The 19,035-nt window shown below is 37.0% G+C and overlaps 1 protein-coding gene across 1 annotated transcript in view; it reads right to left on the reverse strand.

Moving 5' to 3' along the window:
* LOC107585184 (probable phospholipid-transporting ATPase VA) overlaps positions 1–19,035 on the reverse strand; it is a 49,713-nt gene that overhangs the window by 26,253 nt on the left and 4,425 nt on the right. The window contains exons 2-3 of the mRNA XM_016272092.1: positions 6,486–6,690; positions 5,852–5,937 (exon numbers count right to left, since the gene is read on the reverse strand). Coding sequence (XP_016127578.1) covers positions 5,852–5,937; positions 6,486–6,690 — 291 coding nt within the window. The remainder of the gene's footprint in view (positions 1–5,851; positions 5,938–6,485; positions 6,691–19,035) is intronic.

The raw sequence follows: 19,035 nt of genomic DNA on the forward strand, positions 1-19,035 counted from the left end.
CAGCCTGGGGAGAATATGTTATGGGTCTCTTCAACATCGGGCGACTCTGACTCTGATGCTGCTGGTCGATGGCGGAAAAGCTTGGGTTTTTAAACCGCACTCGGGCGGAAGTGCATGGTACGGATTGGAAGGCAAGAAGTTCAAGAAAAGATGTAGAAGGGGTAAACAAAAGAAGTTCTTCGCTTCCTCCACAACTGACGAGGAGCAATCAGAGGAAATGGTTATGAATTTCTCAGACAAGTCACTTCCTAGTTTTTGCATTGCTGCTCTTAGCAAAGGCTACGTTTTTTAGATCCCTGAGACTGAGGGAATTCTTTGGTACAACTGAAATATCTACTCCGTCTGATGATGCTCCTTCTGTTACTGTACAGCGCAGTGTCACTCCTGATTCGTCCAGTATTCATCTTCCTTTTAAAAAGGAAGTCAACCTTTATCCCACCACGTAACAGGAACGCATATTTGGATACTTACTGCAGGCTTGTTGAAGCTGATGTTAAGACTTTGCTTTAACAAAAAAAACAAAAACAAACAAACAAAAAAAGACAATATAAAGCATATAATAATTTATCAAAAGCGGAGAGGGATGCTTTATTTGATCTTAAAGGAACACTCCACTATTTTTGAAAATAGGCTAATTTTCCAACTCACCTAGAGTTAAACAGTTGAGTTTTACCGTTTTCGAATCCAGTCAGCCGATCTCCGGGTCTGGCGGTAGCACTTTTAGCTGCAGCTTAGCATAGACCATTGAATCTGATTAGACCGTTAGCATCTTGCTCAAAAATGACCAAAGAGTTAATATATTTTTCCTATTTAAAACTTGACTCTTCTGTGCTGGGGACTATTTTCAGGCGCTGCGTAATATCATTGTGCCTGCTGCACCCATGGTATGGCAGCAAAGTTCCTTGATTATTACGCAGGAATGTAGAGTATAGTTCCTAGCCATATCGGCCAAGAAAATAGCAACTTTTCATTTTCTGTTGGTCTTAGTACACGATGTAGTTACAGAAGAGTCAAGTTTTAAATAGGAAAAAAATTGAAACTCTTTGGTCATTTTTTTTAGCGAGATGCTAACGGTCTAATCAGATTCAATGATCTATGCTAAGTTACAGCTAAAAGTGCTACTGCCAGACCTGGAGATCGGCTGAATGGATTCGAAAACGGTAAACCTCAACTGTTTAACGCTAGGGGAGTTGGAAAATGTTCACAAAAATAGTGGAGTGTTCCTTTAAAAGAGACACTGATGTGGTTGTGCGCCCTGTCGATAAGGGAGGGCTATAGTGCTTCAACGAGCTGCAGATTATGAGAAGGAAATTAGGAGACCATTGCATGATCGTGTTTTTTATGAATGTTTACCTGCTGACCCTACTAGTAAATTGAAAACTTAAGTTCATTCCAAGTTACAGCAACATTTTGAAAACTGAGAATTCAGCAAAAATTTATAAGAAATCCTTAAAGTTGATTTTCCGGTTACACCTTTGATATATACATTGCCTAAGGTTCACAAGGGTGTGGATACCCCTTTGAAGGGTCGCCATTGTGAGTGGTATTGGTAGTCTTACTGCGAATATTTCTTCTTTTGTGGATTACTTCATTAAACCGTTTGTACCCATGTTGCCATCCTATGTAAGAGATTCTATGGATTTTATTGAATCATTGTATGCTGTTGATTTTTCTGTCGATGCTGTTCTTCTCGCTAAACTTGATGTTCAGAGTTTATATACTAACATCCCTCATGAGGATGGCTTATGGGCGGTGGAACAGTTTCTAAAACAAAGATAGAATGGAGTGAAACCTAGTACTAGCATGTTTGCTGGACCTTATAAATATTGTTTTGACTAATAATTACTTTCGTTTTCAAAATGATTATGTACAAGTGAAGGGAACAGCAATGGGCAGTAAAATGGCATTACATTATGCCCGCTTGTATATGGGTGTATTTGAAAATGAGTTAATTTTAAATGAATCAAATTATTTTTTTACCTTTTTTGTTTTATAAATGGCACATTGATGACATCTTTATGATAACAAATTCTACAATATATGGGTGTATTTGAAAATGAGTTAATTTTAAATGAATCAAATTATTTTTTACCTTTTTTGTTTTATAAATGGCACATTGATGACATCTTTATGATAACAAATTCTACACCCGCTGAATTGTTGCTGTTTTTGAATTATCTCAACTCTAGAACTGAACACTTGAAGTTCACTATGGAGTATGACACAGAGAGTATCCGTTTTCTTGATGTAAAGGTACACATTTCTGAGGGTAAACTTCAAACTGAATTGTATCGCAAACCAACGGATCGAAGCACGATTTTAAGAGGTGATCGTTTCCAAAACCTCTGATTAAAAGCATGCCTATTAGCCAGTTTAAGCGTGTGCATAGTGTGTGTAGCACTGAAGAGTCTTACTCTCGATGGTCCGCTGATTTGGCGGACCATCTTTTTTGAAAATTCAAGATTTCTACATCGAGGTTATCGTAGGGAATGGATAGAAGAACCTAAGAGGAAATTTGATGATACATCTCAAACACAGTGACTACGTGCTACAGGTAATGAAACACAATCAGGCAATGGCCCTATTTGTTTGGTTAGGTATTCAGCATTGGGTGTTTTTTGAGAGGAAACTTTTACAAAGGGAATGTTTTTGGATTTATAATTAATACGTAGTCCCCTTTTGGGTTGAATGAAGAATTTGATATTAAGCCTTTTCTATAGGATTGTGTGTATTTCTTCATCTGTTTTCAGTATGGTTTGAATATTTTGAGTGATTATTGATCTGTATTTTACTTGTATTGATTTGTATGTTTATTCGAGTTTAAGCCGTTCTCTCTCGCTCGGTCTTTCTTTATCTTTTTTTGTGGGAGTACACCTACATAGTGATTGAATGTGTCTAATTAGGATGACCACCTGTTACTTGTAAAGAGATGTACCTCAGTTCACGTAACTTGTACCTAACGAAGACCTGATGACCGAAACGTTGCAATAAATATTTCTTATGGAGCAGTTATATCAGTGTGCGGACAATACGTTTGTTCTTTTGTTAAAGCTGACTTTTTAACAATATTTAGAATTTTTAATATATTAAAATGGAGAACAGTTGTATTTTTCGCAATATAACTGTTTATACTCTATTTTTAAACAAATAAACAACCCTGGTGATTATAAAAAACTTGCTATAACATTTTAATATTAAAACATCTTATATATACACCTTATGTATACATTTGTGATGTATAATTTTTTATTTTTGTTCATAAAATGCAAGTCACTGGGGCCAACATTCACGATTATTTGAAATATCTTCTATTCAGTTCCACAGAAGAAAGTAAGTCATCAAGTCATACAGATTTGTAGCAAAATTGGAGATGAGTAAATGTTCATTTATGGATGAATGAATGTTTTAAAAGTGTGTAATTGGCAGAAATGTTGTTTATTGTCTGCTGCATGTCACGTCACAGCTCAGATTAGCTGCTAATGTACATGTTTGTGTGGTATCATCAGTCAGTAAGCAATGCCATTTTTTTGCCGCACCAGATTAAATAAGCTGCCTTAAAGTGCACCTGGGAAACTTGTATCTCAGAGTCAGGCATTTGTTATTATGATACATGTCACGCATTCAAAACACACAACACAGAAGTTGCCTAAACAAAACAAAATAATTATATTGTGAACAAGAACCTCAAATAACTGTAACTGAATTAAAAATGATGAAAATGACATCATGTAAAATTAAACTAACTTGCAAAATCATTCCAAGTTTCCTACTTGTAAATACAAATCTGCTTGGTCACCCATTTGCTCAAAATGACGATATTTTTGACTCCACTTGAAGGGCATATTAGTTACATAATATTTACCATTAAGGTGACTGGACCAAAACAACATGCCCATGCCCTCCAGGTATCATCTCCTTAGCCTGCACTGCACATATTCGCCAGCTGGGATGATATCTTAATGCAATAAGCTGTCGCTCCAACAAGACACAGTCCTTGGCGCCCACCGTGCAATATGTACCCCCTTTTGCTCCGGTAAGCCCCTTTGACAAAAAAATAAAAAATGCTGGCACCACAGCAGAAGCATCTGTTCTCCATCATCCAGGGAAATAAATGTCATAATCCTTCTGGCTCCTGTCAGCTGACTCACTGGCCTGCTTGTCATTACCATACCATGTGCAGCAGATTTTCATCTAAACACAGGAGATATACTTCAACCTACACAGCCCAGTTGTTTTACTACTGCTACAGCAGTCTGCTCAAATATAGTATGCATGTTAATCTCAAGCCTTTGACCTGTATGCGTTAGCCACCATTTAAGACTTTAAGACTGCAAAATAAACACAGTACAACCTTAATCCACACTTTGAAAGTCTAAATACCAGATTAACAAGCCTTTTTAAAAAGTGAGAATACTATATACTTACTTTTATTTCATGGATTTTGTCGTCATAAAAATTTGTATATTTACTAGGTCGACTAGTAGTCATTCATTTTAAGTGCAGAAGCTAATGATTATAAATGTGTCAGGGAAAAACAGCAAGGAGGCTGCATTAACATTTTAATAATTCACTGATAAACTAGGCCTAGTGCTTTCTTTGTTCTTGGTTTAAGAGATGAACTCGGTGACACTGACTCGTCATCTCCGCAGTAGTAATGAGCCTGTATGCATTTTCCATACTGATTACATAATCTGAGAATATCTGTTTTCCATTTGAACTGGTTCATTTGAAAGTAGACATTTCACTCTCTATAGATATATATTTTTATGTCTGTAAGGCAAACATACACTTGAGTTTTGCGCTCAAGTTCACAGAGACCGAGACGGCAGAAAGCACACCCTGTTTGCTTTCATTATTTTACAAAAGCGCGTTCGAGTCTTTACAGATTCGTAAGCTGTATTACTCTTATCTGTGTGACCAAAAATGAGGGAGTATTTCAGGAGTAAGTGAGCGTAAGTGAACGATTAGTTGACTATTAGGGGGCACCCCTAATATTTACTGATATAGCAAGGAGACGTTAGAAACAGTGGTGAGGGGAAATTGTTACTGTATTGTATTACTGTATTTTTGTTGATATATTTAGAAAAGTGTCTATAGTAACACTTAGTAAAATATGGCATCAATTATTGTTACGGTCAATAATATGAATAATAATATAAGCAAGGATCACACATTTTTGCCCTCTGGCCCTTAGAAAATACATTTGGCATCTAAACACACCATCTTACAACAAAGGTGGAAAACATTCCACATACTTCGGCAGCAGCATGGCAGCATAATTTATAGCCTCCTTCCATCTTCCAACCCTAACACTTACAAACAAAGACCCATTCCTATACTCCAGCAGAGAACACTGCTGGTGAGAGATGGTATAAGGTACAGTAGAATAATTAGGTAGAATAACAGGGTTGAAAAGTCACCAGAATAATGCTGGAGTAAGAGAAATACACACTGCCTCTCCATTAAAAATATTTAACTGGATCTATGTGGGTCACAAAATAACCATTCATCCCGTTATTTGAATCTCGGCAGCTAATGGAATTTTAATCACTTCCGGCAAAACAAAACCGTGGAAAGATCTGTTTTGTCTAAATGGTTTATAGAAATGAAGATCATTGAATATAATGAAGGCGTACAAATTTCCAGATGGGATATTACGTTATTAGCTATACATATAGGGTCAAACTAATTCACAATACAGCGATTTAATCAAGTGAAGATTTTAAGAGTGAAAAGCTATGAAATTTCTTTGGAATTAATAATGATTAATGCCATTAATCATGATTAGGTTGGGCCATAAACTAAGCAATAATGTAAATGCACTTAAAATACATAAATGCATTATACTTACATGTATCCACGAAATCTGTTGAGGTCATTGTTGGGCTTCTCACATTCAATAACACCGTTGTATTTTAATGGGTCAAACTCACAGTCCTGCAAATGATAAACAAATGTGCAATTTGGGATCTGAACATATAAATACATTTAAACATTTAAAATTAAATTATTAATAGACATTTCACCCAACAATTAAAAGCCTGTCATCAATCTCATGTTTCAAAATTTCAGTTTATTCCTCATTCAAATCTTTTTATGATTTTGGAAGACTCTGAATATATAGGGCACACAATTTATTAACTAATTTTTTTTTATGAATCAATAGCAAAAGGAACTTTTTCCGAGATTCACTATTTTTTGGCTACACCACTCTTTAACATTCGGTTTTTGTTGTCAAACTGTTCAGATCAACTCTCTTATTGCCATCTTGAGACGCAACACATAAAGGGTGAGCAGCAGTGAGGGGAAATTAATATTTGATTTTGGTGAGTGGTGTGAAATGACTAAAGTTATCTCAGTGGGCAAGCACAGACCATCTGAATACACACACTATCACATTAACTGTTCTTGACACCAGCATGCTTCTACTCAGTTCTTTACTCAACTTATTTCACAACAAACACACCCCAGTCCTGAACACTCACCAGGTCGATAAAGCTGCGCACCACCTGCCTCTGCTTGAGGTTGGTTTCACCATCCAGTGTGGCCGTCTCAATGTGACACAGGCGGTCAGGGTCGCTGCTGCTGAGCAGCAGAACATCCGCCGGCAGGATCTCGTTGCAGCGCAGACGAATGAAGTCTCCGACCCGCACCTCTTTCCAGTATTTCTCCACATACAGTTTCTCACTCCTACAAAGGGCACAAGAATACAAATGTAACTTACCCATAATCATGTTGCAAAGAAAAAAGGCTTTGTTACTTCACAGAAGCCATTGTGTCCTAATGCCTTCTAATATTGAATATTCAAATCATTACATTTAATTTTAACGTTCAAGTTTAGTTGGAATTGAAAGATGGATGGAAATTTTCTAGAAATCTAGAAAACCTCAGATTCACTGATTGAGATAATACCACAGAAACAAAACAGTCAGATGCTGGTGAAAATATTTCGGAACTTCATCAGGACCGACTAAACAATATACATTAATCTGTTTTTCTTACCCATTGGAGAACTGTGCTCTTAAAAATAACGTTCTAGAAAATGTTCAATTTTCTCAATTTGCTTTATTTACCATAAATGTATTTTGACACTTGCCTCTGCTGCTCGTGTTGTTTTCTGCATTAGTAGTGAACAGATCCGTAAGCAGTAAAAGTGAAAAAACAACAAGATCAAATAAACTCCACACAGGACTGAACAATAAACAAACCACATCTGTGCCATGTTCAAAACTGGGAGGTTAGTGTTCATGGTGCTGGCCTAACATGATGGGCAACATGACGCCTGTTTCAGGAGGACAAAATAATATTACAGGGCTTTGGCAAACATGGCTGCACCGCTGGTGAAAATATTTCGGAACTTCATCAGGACCGACTAAACAATATACATTAATCTGTTTTTCTTACCCATTGGAGAACTGTGCTCTTAAAAATAACGTTCTAGAAAATGTTCAATTCTCTCAATTTGCTTTATTTACCATAAATGTATTTTGACACTTGCCTCTGCTGCTCGTGTTGTTTTCTGCATTAGTAGTGAACAGATCCGTAAGCAGTAAAAGTGAAAAAACAACAAGATCAAATAAACTCCACACAGGACTGAACAATAAACAAACCACATCTGTGCCATGTTCAAAACTGGGAGGTTAGTGTTCATGGTGCTGGCCTAACATGATGGGCAACATGACGCCTGTTTCAGGAGGACAAAATAATATTACAGGGCTTTGGCAAACATGGCTGCACGGACTCTGGCTCTCCGAGCGCCGCTGCTAAACAAACCTTCCTTCTGTTTCTTTTCCCGCCCTTCTACACATAAGAGCACTCTTTTACTGCCACGTGGGAATGTAGGGTGACCTCTTACACAAACTTGGCTTCTAGAATTGTACAAAGTAGAGGAAGAACTAATTCTCCATGGTTTTAGAGGATGGAGAAGGAATTCACCTAATGGCAAAGGAGGAGAGGTGAAACGATTGCCACCAGGAGGTTTCTTTGAGTCTCTTGGCAGTCAATAGCTCGCTGCAGGAATGTATTTCTGTAAGCCGGTTTCATCTTCCCAAAGTCAAAGGGTCTTTGAATGGGTTTTGGGTTAAATGTCTGAAATAAGGTCTGTGGCTAACGCAAGCTCAAGATATTTTCAAATTTTATTCTATGAAAAAATACATCCACCTTGTGACTTTTAGAGCTTGTATTTGGCTTGAAAAATGTGGTTGCTACAAAAAAGTGACTAAATGGGACTACAGAGGCTGTTGGGAGCATTAAACAATCACTTAACACAAGTGAACTCATCTACTCACTAGTTTTTTTATTTTTAAATAAAGACAGTTGTCAGAGGCTAGGGTGGTGACACTGAAGTCATGTGATTATGGTTAACTTGGTGTACTTCTGATGAATGTAATTAGGCTTCAAAATTCATGAACGTTGTGTTCATTTGTGAAGATAACCATGATAAACAAAACGTTTAAGAATCATAAACTTTTGTTGGTCACCGAGCTTACTTTCTGCAGTAATTCAAAATCCAATTAAAAAATCCTGTTAGGGTTGTTGTCAAAGGCACAAGGGTGATGCTAACTCACACAAGGGTGATATGTCCCTCACTGCTGTGCTTTTGAGGAAGTCGCATAAATGACAAAATAACAAAAACTGCCAAAACCACTAATATTTTCACCTGTTATTTTGAGGCATGTGAATTACACACTTCACCCGTTAAAATCAACTCTGAACCTACGTTTAACTGTACTGCTGATTACAGGCACATTAATGAAACGGACAACATTGAGAGGAAGCAGGGGCAGACCAGGATGGTCATGAGGATGTTACACTGATAATGCAATTCACAATCTAGCTAGTTTTATAAATTATTCTGGTTACTGTAAAAACGGTTGAAAGTTAAGGATTTGGAGGAGGCGGCGGCGGCTTGTAAACATACATAACTCAGATAATGATACATGAATGGAAAAAAAGAGCAGTCGGAGAGAGAGAGAGAGAGAGAGAGAGAGAGAGAGAGAGAGAGAATTAAGTTTAGTGCGATAATACATTTGTAAACAAGGATGACCATGAGAGCACAATTCACCAATTTAGCTTCAGGTTAGATCTTAGTTTAAAAGTCATCAATGCTACAGGTATATGGACTAAAAGTCACCAAACTCCCAATTTTAAATTCTTTGATGTGACGTCATGAAACCTTATGCATTCAAATAATATAGGTGTCTTGCAATTGTGTAATTTCATCAAGCGAAATACATTTGTACCAGTTACTTGCCCTTCAAAAATTTAATGACAAATCTAGTTTTAAAGTCACAATAAAACAGAAGTAGCAACAGATCTTTTCTGTATTGTGATGTAGGTTCAGGAGTACATTCAGGTTATTGAGAGAAAAAAAGGTGGTGATCAGGGTGATTTTCTCCAGATGGCATTTTGCTTAAATATAAATGCACACAATAAAGTTAAAAAGAAACATATTAATGGATTGATTCCAATAAGATCTGTAACATGCATTTATATGTATAATGAAATTTGTATTCTTTCTTTAACCCTTCAAGCCACATGATTTCAATACCCATGGCTGCATAGTTTAATTTGAGCATTCTGGAGAATATTGCCTTCATAGTGTCTCTGATGCCGTGAAAGGCTTTGCTTCATGTCGAGGCAGTTACATACAGCCCTGAGGATGAACTCTACTATGTGCTATTTTAAGAGGAGAAGTGTGTATGTTTCACATCCAGATCTGTGATTTTGAGTTGGAATCATTGAAGACATGGGTCTTAGTTCACATTTGACAAGTGAATTAACTCTGTGAGAAAGAGAAGACGAAAAAAGCTAAACTAAATTATGGCTGCTTTTGGCATAAAGATGAGCATGATAAGTGGAGGTTAGAGGAAAATATGACTTCAAGTTATTTATAAACCTGTAACAAAGCTACAATCTAGAACATGATTTAACCCTTATACCTAATCATTTAGAGAAAAGGTCAACCAATAATAATTTTTATTAACACCAATAACTACTAAATAATGCATTTAAAAAATAATGCTACAAAAATCATTAAATGTCCAGCCCCATGTCTTCAGTAAAGTTCTGTGTTAATAATGAATTCCTACTAACATACAAACAGTGATGTAGGGCATTGCAGCACAGCTAAATCCCCAAATAAGCATTCACCAAATGAAGGAAACACAATATATGTGCCAACAGGGTGTATTTCCTTATACGGTTTTTTTTTTGGCCTATTCTCACTCAAAGATAATTACCAAATGTTCTAAATATAAGAGTTTGGTTCTATGCTAAGCACAGTCATGTTGTGTCAATAAACTCCCATGTGGACTCTGGTGATTGTTTTTATTTCATCTCTGGAGTTTGAGGTCATACTCTAGAACCCTTTATGTGTCACCTACAGCTTTACTATAAAAAAAAACACTAACATCAAGTAAATTAAGATAGAAATGTGCAAGGAAACACAGTTGGGATTGGAGATGGATTGATATTCTAGCATAGTCCTAGAGAAAAGGCCACTGGAACGGAACTTTAAGGTATTTTTCTCTAGAGACACAATGTGGAAACGGTCCACCAACAAGACTTCCGAGAGAAAACAAACTGCTCAGCAGAATAAAAGCTTCTATGGGTTGGTCTCTGAAAGGCAGATCAGATTTTGGTTGATCTTTGTCTACACAATTCCTACAAATCCAAATTGTCCCATACATACAGGCCAATAATGCATCACAGCCAAAGCTGAAGATCCAATATCAAAGAAAAACAATTACTTAACAGAGTCAGACCCAAAGCCTTCGAACTAGGGCTGTGCGATATGGACAAAATAAAATCGCGATTTCTTTGATCAATTTTGCGATTTCGATTTTCATCACGATTTTGACACACACAGACATGCTTTACAGTCATAAATGCATTCAATGTGAATTTGAAACATATTTCCAAAAGAAAACCAGTTAGAGCTTTAATAAAAAGCTGTAGCATGTCTCTAGAACAGACATAAGGCAAAATAATCACTAATTAAAGGTGTAACAAAATGTCTCTAGAATAGACAATGCAGAAAAAAATTAAATACATTTTTGCCATGCATTGGCCATAGAGCTCTTTGTGGCATTGCCTCAATTGTTGAACTAGATTTGTTGTGCCAAGTTCACACGTACTCCCGTCTGCAGTGCATATACAGTACGTGTATGCAATGCAGAAGCAGAAATTTCCGTGCCAATCCATGTTATTTTTTTACTGCGAATAATGTGCTGTCACTTTCAGCGCATGCAGCACAGCAGAAATAGACTCTGTGCGGAAACGATTGCAGCATGACTGACGCACCTCTCCTGGAGCGCACTGCCGGAGCGCAATCGTGTGCAGTGTGAACGCTCTGATCCGTTAACATGGGCGCAGAAAAAATACGCACGTTCTCGTGCTATATTGAGGCATGCTGCACTCTGATTGGTTCGGATAGCATACTGCGGGCAGTCGGGGTGCGGAAAATCGTGCTATAAAGCGATTTAGAAATCACGCACGCTCAAATCGCGATTTTATGACGATTTCGATTAATTGCACAGCCCTACTTCGAACCATTGACAGAAACTAGTGTGAAACGGAGTGGGACAGAGGTCTCATGGGAGCCGATGAAGAGAAGAAAATGGAAAACTGTGCTTGTCAAATTGTTGCTGTAACAAAAGCAATGATTATTGACAAGTTTTAATTTTTACAGTTTCAGTTTTTCATGTTTCAGTCAAGATTTCATCATATCATATTTATTCATTTTAGTCAATGCTAAAGTGTGTCAAGCTGCAGAAAGATCCAATTTTAACCAAATTTAAAAAAAATGTACATATAAACATAAAAACATACATTAAAATGTCATGTAACATAGTTAACATGCACTGTTCAGAAATAACCAATATATTACCATGTCACAATGTAAACAGATTTTTGTAAAAGCAGTGCGATATTTTTGTTGTAAGCATTTGAAAAGAGCAGCGAGAAACACAATAGAAAGTCTTCTGATCCCGCTGCTGCCCGCCGAACACAGGAAAGGAGGAGACACACTCGCTTTCTAGCCATTTCTATTGTTTTCCTGATCCCTCTGTCTCTCTTGAAAAATTACTCGCATTATTTTACGAGTTACACTTGATAGTGCTCTCAAACACACAATAGGCCATGTCAAACTGTCTGAGAGGCAGGTTATGAAGGTTTTAGTCATTTTCATGAATAAAAAGAAAAGAAAGCAGCACTGACTCGAGATGTCCCCATCACAATGCTCACAATCGGTCTTTGCTGCAAAAACATTTTCAGGCATTTCAGCGCATCATCCACACAGTGTGCATCCTGATCTTACATAACCCTTTCTCTTGTCGTCCAACATGAGCATCTACCTCGAGTGCTGACATCTCAGAGACCCTGCAATGTTAACAAATCATTGATATGTCTCCAAGTAGTGTTTACCCTCAAGCTAAACTTAATTTGTGCAGGTCTCCCCCAAAATAGCCCTTTCTGTCCGAACAGGATGACCGTCAGAATTAAATGCACGTTCCTTCATGTATGTGCAGAAATGTTATGGTTTGGCAGACAAGACTCTAATTTATATTTAAGATGGTGAAAATATAACAAACACGACCAAAACAGAAGAGCAACTCATAACAAGAAGTCACAGACAGTGCCTGCATCCTCTCCGCTTCATAAATATGTCTAAGGCCAAAGGTGGAGGTTTTCCTACACACACAGACTCACACGCACACACAAAATGTTCGGCATATTGATTGTACTAGCATACAATACATATCCTACCATATACAGAACGGTTTTTGCTGATCTTGCAGGAATCGTTCAGTCCAACTGTTTAAACAGCCTTCTGTGAGTCTCATGCTATAGTAAAATGTCAAGGCTCTCAGAAACCTTGAGTCTGAACTTATAAAAATGAGCAATCAGGGATCAGATTCAGTGACATTTGGCCTTCCTAACCAACAGACTCCTTCCGAAAATGAAACCAAGGACTTTTAAGATGCTGCTGATTAGGGCTATGCAATTAATCGAAAAACAGTTTCGATTTCGATTTTGGCCTACATTTTTGCCATGCATTGGTCATAGAGCTCTTTGTGGCATTGCCTCAATTGTTGAACTAGATTTGTTGTGCCAAGTTCACACGTACTCCCGTCTGCAGTGCATATACAGTACGTGTATGCAATGCAGAAGCAGAAATTTCCGTGCCAATCCATGTTATTTTTTTACTGCGAATAATGTGCTGTCACTTTCAGCGCATGCAGCACAGCAGAAATAGACTCTGTGCGGAAACGATTGCAGCATGACTGACGCACCTCTCCTGGAGCGCACTGCCGGAGCGCAATCGTGTGCAGTGTGAACGCTCTGATCCGTTAACATGGGCGCAGAAAAAATACGCACGTTCTCGTGCTATATTGAGGCATGCTGCACTCTGATTGGTTCGGATAGCATACTGCGGGCAGTCGGGGTGCGGAAAATCGTGCTATAAAGCGATTTAGAAATCACGCACGCTCAAATCGCGATTTTATGACGATTTCGATTAATTGCACAGCCCTACTTCGAACCATTGACAGAAACTAGTGTGAAACGGAGTGGGACAGAGGTCTCATGGGAGCCGATGAAGAGAAGAAAATGGAAAACTGTGCTTGTCAAATTGTTGCTGTAACAAAAGCAATGATTATTGACAAGTTTTAATTTTTACAGTTTCAGTTTTTCATGTTTCAGTCAAGATTTCATCATATCATATTTATTCATTTTAGTCAATGCTAAAGTGTGTCAAGCTGCAGAAAGATCCAATTTTAACCAAATTTAAAAAAAATGTACATATAAACATAAAAACATACATTAAAATGTCATGTAACATAGTTAACATGCACTGTTCAGAAATAACCAATATATTACCATGTCACAATGTAAACAGATTTTTGTAAAAGCAGTGCGATATTTTTGTTGTAAGCATTTGAAAAGAGCAGCGAGAAACACAATAGAAAGTCTTCTGATCCCGCTGCTGCCCGCCGAACACAGGAAAGGAGGAGACACACTCGCTTTCTAGCCATTTCTATTGTTTTCCTGATCCCTCTGTCTCTCTTGAAAAATTACTCGCATTATTTTACGAGTTACACTTGATAGTGCTCTCAAACACACAATAGGCCATGTCAAACTGTCTGAGAGGCAGGTTATGAAGGTTTTAGTCATTTTCATGAATAAAAAGAAAAGAAAGCAGCACTGACTCGAGATGTCCCCATCACAATGCTCACAATCGGTCTTTGCTGCAAAAACATTTTCAGGCATTTCAGCGCATCATCCACACAGTGTGCATCCTGATCTTACATAACCCTTTCTCTTGTCGTCCAACATGAGCATCTACCTCGAGTGCTGACATCTCAGAGACCCTGCAATGTTAACAAATCATTGATATGTCTCCAAGTAGTGTTTACCCTCAAGCTAAACTTAATTTGTGCAGGTCTCCCCCAAAATAGCCCTTTCTGTCCGAACAGGATGACCGTCAGAATTAAATGCACGTTCCTTCATGTATGTGCAGAAATGTTATGGTTTGGCAGACAAGACTCTAATTTATATTTAAGATGGTGAAAATATAACAAACACGACCTAAACAGAAGAGCAACTCATAACAAGAAGTCACAGACAGTGCCTGCATCCTCTCCGCTTCATAAATATGTCTAAGGCCAAAGGTGGAGGTTTTCCTACACACACAGACTCACACGCACACACAAAATGTTCGGCATATTGATTGTACTAGCATACAATACATATCCTACCATATACAGAACGGTTTTTGCTGATCTTGCAGGAATCGTTCAGTCCAACTGTTTAAACAGCCTTCTGTGAGTCTCATGCTATAGTAAAATGTCAAGGCTCTCAGAAACCTTGAGTCTGAACTTATAAAAATGAGCAATCAGGGATCAGATTCAGTGACATTTGGCCTTCCTAACCAACAGACTCCTTCCGAAAATGAAACCAAGGACTTTTAAGATGCTGCTGATTAGGGCTATGCAATTAATCGAAAAACAGTTTCGATTTCGATTTTGGCCTCCAACGATTATGAAAATACAACGATCGAGATAAAATGAGTATTGCGCCCCATTCCACCTCCCTTTCCAGCGCTGCGTCTTCGTTCCGCCATAAAAGCTCAATTTCACAGGCAAATCAGTAAAGTCATGTAACGTGACTTTTGCAAAATGGGACGTGCTTGATTTATATAAGTATAATACATTTATTCATGTTTTTAAAAGCGTGAAAGAGAACTTGCGCTGCTCCTCAGGAAGATAACGTTATATGCGCTCAGAGACGAAGCAGGACACAGACATGTAAAGTCATCTTTTAGCTCAAGCTGCGCGCCTAAATGGTCAAATACACGCAAAAATGTGTTAGAATGCGGCGCTTAGTGATTATGTATACATATATATTCGTCGGTCATGTAATAATGAACGTAAAGAGTTGAGAATGAAAATACACATGCGGCTCTTAAAGTGACAAATTAAAATTGCCATTTAAAAGACAAATTCAAATTGTAACTAATAGGCTAGTTACCTAATACTCTGCTGTGGTATTGAGAATTGTGAAATTTCACTGGTCTCTACAATGTAGATGTCATAGCAACCTTATTTACAGGAAACATTTATTTGATATGTATCACTATCTTTAAATAAATCACTCATATAAAGTTTTGGTCATTTGGCCCCCTCATAATCGTGATTACAATATTGACCAAAATAATTGGGATTATGATTTTTGCAATAATCGAGCAGCCCTACTGCAGATACAATATTACACCGGAAGATATTGTAGATATGGCCTGTTTGCAGCAGTCTAGCTACTATCTTCGATTAATTTAATCTACAAAAAGTGTCTGATTATTGGAAAAAGATAAAGAGTAGCAGATGCCTGGTCATTTGGGGTGTAACGATTCACTCGTTTTATCGATGCATCGATTACAAACCCTGACGATGCATTTGCATCGATCTTGAAACATGATTTTTGAATCATCGATTTTTGGACAGAAATCGATTTAATACGCTAAGAATCGATTGAATCGCGATTTCTATATCGATTCAATGCTTTCTAATTATATACACATTACATTACTACGAGCACTAATTAATGGAGACCTTGAACAGTGTTCGTGCCCTCGCATCTCTCCTTCACTCCACTAACCGCCTGTGACTGCCACAGGATTGCGCTCGTGCTCAGTTCGTCTCACTGACACATGTTTTGAGCAGCTGATGTGTGATCTCTCCTTAGTACTCGTGGCCAGTAATGCTAAAGTGAAGTAGTTTGACTTTTCTGTAGTTTTTCAATGGCTCTCGGCATCTTACTGACGACATTACCTGAGCAGTCGAAGGCTGTGTATTTATTGCATGGAGGGAGCAGAAATGTAAGTACGCACAGTTCAATTGAATTATAAATGTGTTTTAACAATGTTGTTGAACCGGATGTACGAAGGAAACTGTTAAAATAAACACAGCATTAACAATAACCTTGAAATAAGAGCGCAAGGTTTATCTGATAATCAGATGCATGAAAGTAGCGTTCGTTGCTTTAGCAAACAGACATCAGGCGCGTTTTCTTTCAGAATCATCATTTGCCAATGGAGAGGAAAAGTTAAATACCATAGCATTTTATTTTATGAAAATTAGACAATTAGATTAAGACGTGCCAGGCTATATCTGCAGCTAATCTGAATAAAAAGAAGAATGAACTGATGAAACGTTAAGACAATAAATACAATAAATAAATACAATTTATGAATGATGCATTGATTGACATATCATTTATTACAGTACAGAAACTACAAAGTATATTTTCTACCTTATTCTGTGCAGAAAATTGAAATAATTGTTTGTAGTATATAAAACAATCATAAAATTGCCATTAGGAAAAAATTATAGATTACAAATGATTGATTATTGTCCAGCAGTGTATTTGATTTCTTATAGCAAATTCTACGTAACAGATAAGAAAATAATTCCTTGTAAAAAAAAATATATATATATTTATAATAATACATAGGCCTATATACATACAATTATTGTATTTTACATTTGTCACTTCTGAAATGATGGCTACGCCCCTGGTGTGAAAAAATGTTAGCCTATACATAATACTTTTAAAGCTCTTTTTTAAAATCATGGCTTACATAAATTTTTACGTATGCCATGTCATGCCATAGCATCATTAAACTAGCATCTAACAATGGACAAGTGTTTTTTTTTTCTCTAACCTATGGTTCTGTAACCATAAAGGCTGCTGTGTAATTTTCCCCCGACTAAGCATTTAAAGAATTTAGGGGAAGCACTTAAATAATCCTGTGAATGCACTTAAAGAATGCAGAATCGAATCATTATAATCGAATCGAATTTAATTGTGAATCGAATCGTTGTAAATTTGCAAAAATAGTTCTTGAATCGAAAACTACGAATCGTGAATCGAATCGAAGTCTACCCAAAGATTCACAGCCCTACTGGTCATGTAATCTTAACATGGAGGTAACCATGAAGGGAGACCATAAGCAGAAAAAAACTTTTTCTATGGGCCACTTATGATTTCCTTATAAGTTTGAAGGTTTTGGAAATCACACTGCAAGGGAGAACTGAAACTAAAATCAAACTGACATTATAAGAAGCATAAAACACACAGTATTAGGCAATACGCTTCCATTTCAGCTTTCCAATTTAAGCTTTTGGATTTTATATTTTTTTTAAAGAAATGTAGAAATGCTTTTTTCCAAAAAGGATTCATTAAATTGATCCCGTCACAGTAAAGACTTGTTACAAAATATTTGTTTCAAATAAATGCTATCCTTCAAATCAGCACATTATGATTTCTGAAGGATCATGTTACACTGAAGACAGGAGTAATGGCTGCTGAAAATTCAGCTTTGCCATCACAAAAATAAATTACATTTTAAAATATATTCTAAAAGAAAACAGCTATTTTGAAATGTAATAATATTTCACAATATTATTGTATTTACTGAATTTTTGATCAAATAAATGTAGACTTGCTGAGCATAAGAGATGATTTTAACAAAACATTAACAAATATTACAGACCTCAAACTTTTGAATGATAGTGTATATATGTACACACACACAACTCGTAGGTCAAAGGCAATGACAAATCAACAACTTCGAAAGCTTGAGAAATCATTTTTAAAACAAACCATAATATTATCCACATGACTTAAAATAAATGACTTCTATAATTGCTCAACTGTTTTGAAGTTTTTTTGCAGTCAAACATTTAATCCATGGATGAGGCAAGATGCAAGGCATGATGAAAGACAGAAGAAATTCTGCAATATCCACATTCCTTTATCATTTTATCCACTTTTACGTCATTGTGCAATAACATAATACAAATAGAAAAATGTTGGCCAAATATTCTCTCCTATATCAAGCTATTAAATCACTTGGTTATTTCCATAGTATCAGGTAACATGACACTTGCACCAGATGTCTGTAGTTAGAGTGTAGTGCCTGGATGCCACGCACACGTGGAAAACATTGTTCAGATACAAAAACATCCTGTCAACCCAGAGGAGTTGCTAGAGAAAGAAAAGTGTCTGGTCACCGGTGGTGGGCCGTCAGGGCCAGCAAAGCCTTCTCTGCTGGCCTAAACATTATCAGAATCACTGATTTTGTTTTAATATATTTTTCCATGAATGTGTATTAAATTATTTCCAATAGTCTATTCTCTTCATTTCATAGCTTTTTCTCTTGGTTGCACTGCTTCCAGCAGTGTATGTTTATATTAGAGCTTTTATCCAATCATATTTCAGCAATCATGTTGCCAGGGTCAAAGAAATCTGCCTTAAGGCCTTCAGAATCAACATTGCAGGCGTCTGTTAGCTTAAATCAATGGCAACGAAACCGTTGCTTTAACCAATCAGATTTCGAGTTGGCAGCTCCAGGGCCATCTAGCTGGCTAACGATAACGTCAGCATTTTCTCGTCCTTTGATTGGATGGTCAGCGTACTAGCTAGCAAACAGCATCACTGTAAATCATTTTAGTAAAACTTTTATTACTGTTTATT

The sequence above is a fragment of the Sinocyclocheilus grahami genome, unplaced genomic scaffold, assembly GCF_001515645.1.
Source record: "Sinocyclocheilus grahami isolate Dianchi unplaced genomic scaffold, SAMN03320097.WGS_v1.1 scaffold67.1, whole genome shotgun sequence".
NCBI lineage: Eukaryota > Metazoa > Chordata > Actinopteri > Cypriniformes > Cyprinidae > Sinocyclocheilus > Sinocyclocheilus grahami.